This window comes from Lontra canadensis, unplaced genomic scaffold (assembly GCF_010015895.1).
Source record: "Lontra canadensis isolate GAN:19392208 unplaced genomic scaffold, GSC_riverotter_1.0 scaffold24, whole genome shotgun sequence".
Lineage (NCBI taxonomy): Eukaryota > Metazoa > Chordata > Mammalia > Carnivora > Mustelidae > Lontra > Lontra canadensis.
Window position 1 is genome coordinate 18,876,253 of NW_022631018.1, and position 12,336 is coordinate 18,888,588.

At 41.7% G+C, this 12,336-nt stretch overlaps 1 protein-coding gene across 1 annotated transcript; it reads right to left on the minus strand.

Annotated features, from left to right (window-relative positions):
• Positions 1 to 504: 504 nt before the first annotated feature.
• LOC116870812 (transcription initiation factor TFIID subunit 9-like) lies at positions 505 to 1,548 on the minus strand. The gene has a single exon (XM_032862970.1). The coding sequence runs from the start codon at positions 1,427 to 1,429 to the stop codon at positions 644 to 646; it is 786 nt and encodes a 261-aa protein (XP_032718861.1). The 5' UTR covers positions 1,430 to 1,548; the 3' UTR covers positions 505 to 643.
• Positions 1,549 to 12,336: the final 10,788 nt, after the last annotated feature.

Below are 12,336 nucleotides of genomic sequence, written 5' to 3' on the forward strand. Positions count from 1 at the left end.
TAGCTTCCTGGGTTAATGGATTGGCTTATGTGGGCATTAATCCCTTTCCTGAACATTTTCATTTCAAAGGATAGTAATAAGGGAGCATGGTAATTTTTCCCAAATAGAGTGTATGTTCCCTGGCTGGCTGGAACATTGCCTGAACAGGGCAGACCTAACACGCCTCAGTTCTGGAGGATATGTCCAGTGAACAGTAAGTCTGGATGGCTTCTTGTGGGGGTGAAGTTTCCAAACCCCATTTTAGCAAAGCCAATCCCCGAGTCAGATGAGGGAAACTTTCAGGGTGGAGCCTCCTGTAGCATGCAACATGCTAGAAGAAGTTCATGCTCAAACTCTTCATTTCCAGGATAAGAAATCACGAGGGTACACGTGCTCTGCCAATACACGCAGTTAGCTTTCTCAAGGGAAAACAACAAACAAATGAAAGAACATAGAAAAAGAATTTTAGGGCCCACCATTTAACTCCCATTCAGTGTACTTAATTTTTCTTCTTTTTTTTTTCAATCAGAAAGGATAACCATATTTACTCATTAAATAGCATTTAAGTTTTCTACAACACAACTTGAAAATACCCAGCATGCATGTTTAATCTAGTACAATGGATTCAAGACCAAGTATACATGTTACAAGCATCAAGGCTGGATTACAAATTATCATAGTCATCATCGTCATCATCATCATCTTCTCGTTTTCTTTTCATTGCATTTGATGATTCATTGGCAGTATTTTGTGATGACACCATGTTAGTGGTAATAAGAATGTTTTTGGACCCAATTAATGATGGATTAATCAGAACATTCTGAACTGCGGATGTTGCAGGAATTGATGCTTTTACAGTTGGGGACTGTGAAGTGGGCATCTGTACTGTAAACCTTTGCCCTGTGAGGGACATTGGAGTCCCTACTTTAGTTGACACAGACATGGTCTGTGGGATTGGTGTGCCAAGAGTGGGAGTACTTGGTCTGCTAGTAACTGAACCAACACTTAACCGTGGGACTGTTATTCTTCCCGCAGAGGTAGATGTCTTTTTTTGTAAAGACGTAAGTCTATAGTTTGGAGCGGTCAAGCAGTATCTATCAGGTGGCAACCTGGGGCCTGAATATGGCTTGATTAATGGCAAAGGAGTTTGATTTCTTTGCCTTGCAATATCTAATAAAAAATCTCTTGGGGGAGGAGAGGTAAAAGACTGATCAGCACGACACTGGATGACCAATTGCACATCATCTGCATCAACAGTAGCTTTCTTAGCATGGCTGGAATAAATTTTTGCATCATCTAGAATTGTGGTCACATATCGGAAGGCAAACTCCAACATCTGATTTATAACTCTTGGCTCATATTCTGTAGTCCCCATATCCTTCAGGATTTGTTCCATCATCTGTGCATCTTTCGGCATGCTCTTGGGAGAAGCCATCTTGCCAGACTCCATGATATCCGTTGATCAGACTTCTCGAGCTAAATCACCCACATTAATGTATTTCAGTCCTGATCTTGATGCAAGTTCTTTGCCTAGCGTGGTTTTTCCAACCCCTGGTGTACTTTGAAACAGAACACCGAACGGCACCCTTCAGACGTCGGATGCCCCACGGCACTCGACGCCCTTGGCCTGCCCCGCCACCCAGCGCCGCCCCGCCGCGCCTGACCGATGAGGAGGATGTTCGGAAGCAACATCTGTACTTAATTTTTCTTAAGTTCTGGGAGCACCAATTAAATCGCTTTCAAATACATTTCTATAACTTTTTCAAGGTTATTGTTTTTTCAAGAATACTGTTGGCTGGCTTCTCTTGCCTCCCTAATTTTTCAGGACACTCAGGGATTTTTTTTTTTTTTTTAAGGATTTTATTTATTTATTTGACAGACAGAGATCACAAGTAGGCAGAGAGGCAGGCAGAGAGGGAGAGGGAAGCAGGCTTCCTGCTGAGCAGAGAGCCTGATGTGGGGCTCGATCCAAGGACCCCGGGATCATGACCTGAGCTGAAGGCAGAGGCTTTAACCCACTGAGCCACCCAGGCGCCCCGGACGCTCAGGGATTTCTAAACCTTAGGATAAGCATTCTTTCACAAGGTTGTATTAGCAATTTTAATTAATAGAAAATCCTGTATAATCCATATATCCGATGTGCAGTTTCCGCAAAACTGCCCAGACATGCTTGTGTTCCCTTGTTAACATTAGACATTTTCCAAAAGTCAGAGTCAGAGATGTCTGTATCTTTGTAACTCAGGCCTCACAATTTATCTTTGAAATTCCACAGAACTTTCCCAATGAGGTCCCTACTGTGAAACTGTCATTTCTGCTTAGTGCCAGAGGGAGCTCCAGAGGCTTGAACTTCGGCGAGCAGATTTACTATGCTCTAACCCTGGATGGGTTAGTCTGGGGCTGTGGGCTGACTACTAGGCTTATTTTCCTTCTTTCTTTGCATCACGAAATTCCCTTTATTTTTCCTTTTTACCTCATATTTTAATTATGATGAATTTTCAAATTTGCCAATGAAATGATAAACTAGTTCAGTAAACCATCAGATGCAACAATGGTCCACATTTGGGAAAATTTGCTTATCTGTTTTTATTTTTCTCTGTCTCTCTCTGTCTCTTTCCTGAATCCATCTGAAGTAAATGCATCTCAACACTTCATCCTAACATCTTCTGCTGGTATTTCCTAAAAACAAGAACATTATCCTACATAAACAACAACATGAGCACACCTAAATCATTAAACTGTAATTCCTTAGTATCTTCTTCTTTCTCATCAATATCCAAACTGCCCCAGTTGCATCTAGACTTACTTTAAACATAATTCAATCTCTTCAAATTTAGAAAAATGCCACAACAGTGTAGTGTGCTTTTGTTTTTTATGAAATTGACTTTTGGGTGGGAAAACATAAATTGATTTGTAGAAAGTCCAACGTTCTGGATTTGTCTGCGTTTCCTTGTGGTGATGTTTCAACTTGTTGTTCTAATCCTGTATTTCTGGTAAAACCCCAAGGTCTCGTGTCACCCTGTTTCCTTAAAAGAAGCAGAGAACTTAGTACATTTCACTAGACAACATCTTTTTTCCTCTCTCTCTCCTTTACTTTTTTTTTTTTTTTTAACCAAATTCCTTCCAGGCCCACGGGGCCTTCCTGGTCTGTTCTGCCTTCAATTCAGGCTTGCTTTGGTGTTGGAGGGAAAATGTGTTCTAGAAGCCTTGTTTTCTTTTTTTTACTTTTCTGAAACCTCATTTTAACTAGTAGTATTTGATTTTAACCCCCGAAGCTTGAAACATTATCTTTGTAATATATTAGTGACTTCCACAAAGATGGCTTTCCTAGTTTCAGACTTTGAAAGTTACTTGAAGTTCCTTTGGTCCAGCCTCCTTTATTTTCAATTAATCCATCCATTCCTTAATTCAATAAGCCTTGTTGCAGGTACCCTGCTAATCAGGAGGGATGAAAGGATTAAGATATCCCTCTGCTAATCATGAGGGAGGAGGGATGAAGATACAGTACCTGCCCTTATTGAAATGGGAAACAGACAGGTTAATAATTAGTATTTCATCCTTGAAAACTTTCCGAACTTCCTCCTTTTGCATTCAAAATAGGCTTGCAGACTCCCTGGGTATTCCTATAGTCTGCTGTGCCTAGGTATAGCATTGTTTTTATCTCACGACATTGTGATTCTTATTTGTGACTTTTCTCCACTAGACTGAAAGTTCCTTGAGTTTTTTGAGATAATTTTCATATCAGTGTCTTCAGCACTCAGCACTGATCTCTGAATCATAACAGATGTCCAATAAGTGTTTGATAAATTCGTGGTGGTTATGTGCTAAGTGCTATTGGATATTGTAGTCATATGAACAGTGTATAAATATTGAGGAGGCAGCCTTTGAATTGGAGCTCTAAAAGATGAATAGGTAAAGATGGGGAGGGGGTGGGGAGGGTGCTATAGGGGAAGGAATTGCAGTGAACAAAGTGGTATTTCGAAGAGCGGTCGGGGGGGAAATGAAAGGGTGGGTTACCCTGAGATTTTGAAGAGTCCTGACCGCTGAGCTAAAACTTGTTTGGATTCTACCCCAGAGGCAACAGGGGGAAAACAGAAGCTTTTTAAGATAAGGAATGACATGATCGCTTTTATTTTGTTCAGCACAATTATTCTAGTATGGGAACGAAATGGAGGAAACTGGTGCCAAGGAGGAGAAGAAGGAAAAAAAGCAATTGAGAGAGATTCTGTGACCTGTCCAACATCATAGGGCTAGACAGTCATCGCACCGTCACCATAAACCTGGAGCAGGGCAGGACTGTTGAGTTTAGGGTCCTGGGATGTGGGCATAAGTGTTGAACAGAGGAAGGTGAGGTATGAGCAACTAAAGTCACCAGAATGAAGCCATGTGCCGGGAAGGAATTAAGCAAGGTCATAAAATATCAAGGAGTATTAGATAGGCTGACAGGAAAAGAAGGCATTCGAAGCAGAGGTTAAAACAATCAAAGGCAGAGACAGACTGCTATGTGTGTGTGCAGCTGGTGATCTAGAGACTAGAAGAAAATAGGGCTGCAGGGATAATCAGGGACTAGTTTGTATATGGCTCTTGGGTTAATAACATTCATATATGTATGTCTAAATTGTTACCCTCTACAGCTCTATTCTGGGTGTCATAGCTGGTTTATTTATTAGTCATTTAGCTAGCTAGATGAAGTTAGTCAGCTAGTTGGTTACACTAGAACCACGTAGCTTATAAAGAACTGTTTCCTGGCCATGGGTTTTCCACTGGTCAATGGTGGGTATGCCCCATCTTCTGGAAACAACTAGATGAACTATCCTAGGCTTTGTCATCAGCACTTACCACAAATGAAACTTCAGTTGAAACCTACTGATAGGTTGATGGAGTTAATGAATAAAGCATGCTAAGACAGGACTCTGAGAATCTGAACGTGTCCTGTAGAGGTGCCCACACATCTCTGTTCAATGAGGTATAAAGTCTAATACTATGTACTGCAATCCTCACTCAGAGAAAGAGGTGTGACGGAGAGGAATTTGCCCTCAGGTCTGCTTCCCACAGATTCTCGTATACCTCTTTGGGTGCTGGCTACAAACAGAGATACAGAGATCTGCCACAGTCCTCTCTCCACTGCTTGGCTCAGGGACTAGGGAAGAGGAAAGCTGAGATGAAAAGGCTCTTTCTTCTAAATCCAACCAGCAGCTTTCCAATGAGACTGAAAGCATGATAGCTCATCGATCAACAACTCTTTAAGGAGTTCCTACTGTGTACCAGACAGTGTTCTAGGCTTTAGAGCTACATCAGTGAACAAAACAGACCTATTTCTCTGTCCTGTGTAACTTCAAGTGAAGAAAGGCTGACTGTAAATAATGAACACTCAGGTAAGAAAAATATAGAATAGGTTAGAAAATAAGTTCTATGGAGGAAGAAAAAATACAGCAAGGAATGAGGGATTGAGAATGCAGGGGTTGATAGAAAGGAGGAGGTAAGAACTGCTATTCAGAAAAAAATGGTGGTCAGGGAGGCACTGAGAGATGGCATTTGTGTGCCTTGAAGGAGGGGCCACCTTGCTGCAAAGTGCTTCTGCTTCTACCCAGGGGACTTCTGCAGTTGGTGCTATCCTCAGCTTCTATAGGCATTCAGAGTGCGCTTTGCCATGGGAGTTCCTTTTGTTAAAAAGACCAACAGCTGGTCCAAATCAATCCCTTCACTTTGACCCAAAAGACTCATGTACTTTTTTTTCCCTAAGATATTAATTCTTTTTTTTTTTTTTTTTTGACAGAGACAGACACACGGTGAGAGAGAGAACATAAGCAGGAGGAGTGGGAGAAGGAGAAGCAGGCTTCCCGCTGAGCAGGGATCTGGATGTGGGGCTTGATCCCAGGATGCTGGGATCATGACCTGAGTGGAAGGCAGATGCTTAACGACTGAGCTACCCAGGGACCCCTAAGACTCATGTACTTTTAACTCTTCTCTGTACCTGCTGCTATGAAAACTCTACACAGCAATCCTGGGAATATCATTCTCTCCAGACTCACTTCTTTGCATGGCTCTCCCTTTTCTACATTCTGTATTCATATCCAAGTAGCTACAATTATCTAGAGAGTCCAGGAGAACTTTGAATGTCCTAGGAACTTGAAGAAAGACGTATAAAGCTAACAGTTTGAACATGTTCTCACTCTTAGTGCTTACATGCAGCAAGACTCACGACAGCCTCAAGAGATGGGTCCCGGTGTTGTTCAGTTTTACAGATAAGTCAATGAAGGTTTAAAGAAGTAAAATACCTTGTCTATGGTCATAGTATATGTGCAGCCAGAATTTGACTTCAGTGGTGGACTCTAGAGCTCACACAGCGTCCAGCTTCCACTGTAGTGTTGCCATCTGCCACTGATAAGCCAAGTTAAAACTTTATCCTTTTGTAAAATTATAAATGCCTGACCCCAAGTATCTTAAATCCTGTCTTCCTATAATATGATATAATATTTGGTATTACTTTTTCATCCAGTAGCTATCTCTCCCCCAAAGAAAGAAAATTTAACAATAAGCAATAAATTGCATTCAAACAAACTTAAAACATGGTCTTATAATGAAGCCCACTTTAAAGATGGAAGGAAGGAGGGACAAATTGAGCAACAAGGAGAATCGTAGTTTCCCAGCTTCTAGAGTCCCACAGGTCATCACCACCAAAAAAAAAAAAAAAAAAAAAAATTGCATTCTCTTATTTCTTTTATTTCCAACTTACTCATCTGCTTTTGATGACCTTTTACTAAGTGCTGGTCCCTGAGTTGTGGGCACTGATATAACCCACATTTCTTCATGTCAATAGTAGTAATCATAATAATGATCCAAATTTCACTGCATTTTGACGTCGTCTATTCACAGAAGTCTTCAATCCTTAACCCTTAGTTAACCCAAAATTTATATAATTTTGGAAGACAAAGTTTTGAGACATAAAACCTTTCGAGAGCAAAAGAAAGCTACAATTGAAATGTATTTTTGTGACACAGATTGTGATCTCCTTCTGCGAGCAAAATGCCATAAATTTACAGAGACCCGTGCATTTAATTTATATTGCTTATACCTTCGTTGATTTGTGTATCTTCATAATCATTTATATCAGGTGCATACCTAGTGTGAAATGAATGTTCAGAGAGACTTCCCTTGAAAAAAGTATATCCTCTCCTCTTGTCTTAAGTGATTGGGGTCCTGTTTATCCAAGTGGGAATGATACTGTGTTCTTGCTCTCTTTATGTCAGGGAATGCTTATATCCACACAGAATTATCTTCAATTAACAATAACAATTTCTCTAATCTGCCCTGTGATGACACTCACAAAGCTGGCTGGAGACTTGGCCAGGAACTTGCCATCATTCTTGTAATAAAAGGAGAGTCAGAGAGACACAAATCATTACTTTTGAAGAAAGAAACTCCATGGGATTTAACTTGGTTGAGGAGATACTGACATAGGGTTTCACCTATGCATATTTTAATTGATTTTTTAAAAAGAAACCCTAATGGACTTTTCTATCATGAAGCATTTGTTTAGGACGTTCTACTGGCAAGGTCAGGTTCCAAAGAGCCCGAGGAAAGTGGAGCTGAGAGAAATGGTTTGAGCTTATGCTGTAGGAGAGAGGGAGAGAGCCAGGCTAGGATGTGAGCTGGAGTTTGGGTTCAGCTGGGTGGAGGATTTGGAATGAGAAAAAGGGGCTGCTTTAAAAAAGTAAAAGTCCGGGCAGGGAACTTAAGCAGTAGTCTATGTGTCCCCTTTGCCCTGATGGCTCACATGTGTGTGTTCTTCAGATCTGCCCGGTTGTATCCCAAGAGCGGAGCACAGAGAGAGCTTCACCCCAGAAAGACAGGAAACTAACCTCCAGCTAATCCCATCCCCTAGCCTCATTATGGCTTTGAGCAAGTTCCACTTTCTCTGGAGAAGCCTGACCCAGTTTGAACTCCACTGAAACTGGTTTTTCCCCTAACTTGACACTGAGGCCTGTACCCTCACAGGTATTCTAAGCCTTGAAGTATTTAAACAATTTTTATCTCAGAGCCAAGGCAACTTTCCCAGCTTGACAGTTCAGTTCTACAACATCGCTCGAATTCCTCGACATTCATTTAAGCAAAGGTGCCTTCCATTCAGAGGCCAGCACCGCTTTAAATACATCCCTAACTCTAGTGTTACACATGCGTAGCCAGACCCCGGCTTGACCGTTAGAAGAGACTGAGATTCTCTTCGTGTTTGATCACTGACTGCTCAGTATGTAGAAAGGAGTAAGCTCTGCTTTCCCACTTGCCATGAAAACTACTTGAGGTCAAAAACTAAGTTTCCATAAGTTTTTGTTCCCACTTTGCCTCCTCCTCTTTTATCCAAACTGTTTCCAGTCCCAGAACTGAACAGAGGTTTATCCAGTGACATTAAACAATTTAGCCTCTTTCTTTAAGCTGGTTTTCCGTAAGTTTAACTTGTCTCTTTCCTAAGCACAAACTCCTGCTACTGTCCAGAGACGCTCTTCATTCTGCACAAAGGGGTAGGCACTCAGTCAGCTATAGTACCTTTTACTAAGTTGATAATAATTCGTTTTATTTGAATTGATCGAATTGATTAACCTGACAATGACTCTTGAGAACCTCAGACTCTGAAGAAATAGTAAGAAACAAAATACACGGGACTGGCTTCCGATCAACCTATCAAAAGAAAGTAACTTGTCAAAAGAGCTGCGTTTCTGGGGCGCTTGCGTGGCTCAGTGGGTTGAACATTCAGCTCTTGATTTCTGTGTAGGTCATGAGCTCAGGGTTCTGTGTATCAGGCTCTGTTCAAAGCATGGGGCCTGCTTGAGATTCTCTCTCCCCCTCTCCCTCTAACCCTCTCCCTGGTCTTTCTCTCTCTCTCTCTGAAAAATAGATAAAATAAAATAATAAAATAATTTTTAAAAAAGAGCTATATTTCCTTTCTTCACCTCAAGAAGAATAATAAAAAAACCTCTGGTTCTCTTCCCATGCAGAGAAAAAAAAGCTACATGCAAATAAAAATACTTATGTACAGACTGTATGTAGAATAAATAATGTAAGTGACGGGCCACTATGCGATTCGATGGTACAGATTCAAGCCACTTAACTGTAAGGCAAAGTTACAGTGTTCACGCATCTGCTGCCACGTCGACTCAACCAACCCTGGATCAAGGGTCTAGGTTATCCTTGTTCCTGAACCAGGGGTTTAGGTACCATTGAAGAGATCACCCAACCCTGTGGCTGAGGGTCACTCTAGCATCAGTGCAAGACAGCACAGGCTGACTCTTTTATTTGAGGCAATCAAGCATGAAATATTTAAACTTCCTGTTTCTCTATATAAATACCTACATTCATAATCCCCACCAGCCGTCCCCACACTTTTCTTCATTTGTGAGGCAAAATGAATTGTTGTTTCTCTGGTTCAAGGAAAACAGACTCCTCTGTGCTCTGGATCCCAGCTCTTCCTGTCTTTTATAAGACCTGGCTCCATCAGTCACTGGCTTGCTTTCTTCTTTCCTTACTCTGCTCTTCTCCATTGGCTCTTTTCCTTCAGTGGGTACCCATGCTTATACCGCATTTCTCCCCTCGGCTTATCTCAGCCATTTCTTTACCTTCCATTCAAACCTCAGTTGACTAATAACCTGCTACCCCAGTAAATCCACTGAAGCTACTCTTACTAAGCCCATCAGCAACCAGTCCTAACGGATGCTTCCCATTGACCTTCGTTTATTCGAACTTTGACAATACATTGTTATTTCCTTCTTAAAAATTCTCTGCCCTTGGGTTTTAACAGTACAATATTCTGTTGATGTTCCTGTTTCTTCAGTCCCAATGTTAGCCTTCTTGTCCACACATAATTGAAAAGTTGATGTTTCCCTAGCGTCCATCTTCATACCACTTTTCTCATTCTACACTTCTCACTGAATGTTCTCTTCTACTTCTGTGGTTTTAACTATTACATAAGGCTGATGTAGCTGATGTAGTTTTCCCCCTTTCCTTAGTAAAGTACACTGCTGGCAGTTACAATGTCACTTGTGTCTCTTCTTGGGTGCAAAGGTACATAGTAGACCATTTCCCATTCTGGAGAAAGAAGTCATGCCACATTTTCACTGATTTTTTGAAGCTGTACAGCCTCATAGGATGCAGAGCTCTTGGTAGAAGATAAAGCAATTTGCCTAAAGATTCCCAAGGATCCTTCCATGTGGGAAACAGTAAATTACTCTGAATCCTAGTTCTTGAGATTTTGAGTTAGAAAGATCTGCTAGAGTGAACCAGTATAGCTGCTCCCCATGCAGGTGTTGGGGCAAAGAAGGGTGACACAACCCCTAAGAAGTTGCCATGATCCTAGAGAAGATACAGTGGCTCCCTTGGCACTTCAGCAGAGAGGAAGGGAAAAAGCAGTTCTCTTGCCTTTGCAGGAGCTAATATGGAAACCCCTAGAGTGTGAGCCAAACCGTTTTCTTTCTCTTGTAGAGTTCTTATGTCTTGTCAGTCATCAAGTCTTTCAGATTCCATTTCTAAATATCTCCTGTACCCTTCCCTGCTTTCAATTTCACTGTCATTAATTTGAGTCAGACCCTTCTCATCTCTTGCCAGGACAATTACAACAGTGTGTTAACTGGGTTTCTACTCCAAAGTCTTACCCAGCTCTCAGAGCCAAATACCTAAAAATGCAAATATGATCCGACCACTTGTCTGTTTGAAACCAGCTGATGGTTTCTCAGCAGCCACAAGCTAAAGGCCAAACTCCTTGAACGTGCCTCAGATGGTCTCCATCTTCTGGACTCTGCATGTCTAGTCAGCTTCAGCTTTTTTCATTCCTACCTTTCAGGCTGTAGGAAAACCAAATTATTTGTAGTTAGCCCTAATCCCAGGCTGTTTCCTTCTTTCTCTCTCTTTGTTCACACTGGTCACCGAGTCTGGAATGCTCCTCACCTTGCAATTTGTTCTTAGTTGTCTTTCAAGACTCAACTTGGGGTTCATCAATTCTCTCACCATCCCGAGCCATTTTCTGGATAACTGGAATGTCTTCCTTTGTAGTTATTCCAGCCAGCCCCTTCTCCCCCAGTCAGGCCATGCTTTTCAGGAATTCTCAGGGTCATAGCTTGGAAGTCCTACCCTGACAGTAATCACAGATGGATTAGAACAAAGGAGTGGTCCTGGTGGTGGGGATTAAGGAGGGCACGTATTGTACGGAGCACTGGGCATGATGCATGAACAATGGAAAAAAGGACATATGAGTGGTAACACATTGTTGAGAAGATTGGGAAATAACACTTAAGAAAATACCTCAGAAACCCTGAGGAATTAGTAGACCTTGTAGTTTAATTGTTCCCTGATCTTACTCACTTTCGATTCACCTCTCCCTGACAAGATATAAAGCTTCTGATAATAATTTTTCCCTGTAGATTTCCACATGATAGTAAATGGAATGTACCTAATTACCTGCTTATGAGGTAAATTCCTTTGTTCTTGCCTTTTGTAATCACTACTCCTCAGAGTAATTAGAAAAGCTTCATAGGATGAGTGGGTCCAAATAACTGTTTAGAGTCATCAAAAGCACAAGTTTTGGGATTACACTAAGAGACTCAACTTCAAATACTTATTCATTCTGTCACATGCTGTGTAACGATGGTACTTAATCTCAAACTTAATTTCCCATCTTTAAAACGAAAGTAATAATAATAATACTATGTACCACAGAGGATTATTGTGGGGACTAAGTGAACTAAACATATGAAACACTTGTTTAAGTGCTCAATGAAGGTTAACTTTACAGTGTTCTTGGGAGGACCAAAGTCAATGCTGGGAGTACAGAGCACACTTTTGGTTGGACTGAACCTAATGGTGCACCTTTCACTGCAACGAAGCAGGCGTGCCTCTGGGTAGCAGGTGCTTGGATGGAGCCTGTCTCACTCCCTCAGGTGGGAAGGAGCGGAAATGAATCATGCCGCCCTGTGGAGAAGACTGGGGCTGGTGTGGAAGGGGAAACTGTGTAGGAAGCTTCTCTGAGTTGTACCAGTTTCTCTGATTCTCTGCCTTGGTTCAGACTCCCACTTAGGATTGCAACAACAACGTGGTATCTGTGGGCCCTTTTTAAAGGGCTTTGGAACAGTCACAAGGCTGGCCCACTTGATAACCAATCATTTGCCTGTGGACAGTGGTCATCCTCTCAGTGTGGCTGCATTAATGACTGGTGCTGGTCAGCTGATGAGGACGCAAGGGTGAGTTGGGCAGAGAACAGGCCCAGCACACAATTGCAAAATGAGAGGAGTCTCTTTCTGTTGACTCTCCTGCTTTCCAAACTTTTGGCTTGTTCTTCAGGGCCTTGATCTCTTTGGTCCTAAGACTCTGCTCTAC

Excerpts from the sequence above, each read along its gene's own strand:
- LOC116870812 (XM_032862970.1), bottom strand. The coding sequence starts at position 1,429 with ATGGAGTCTGGCAAGATGGCTTCTCCCAAGAGCATGCCGAAAGATGCA.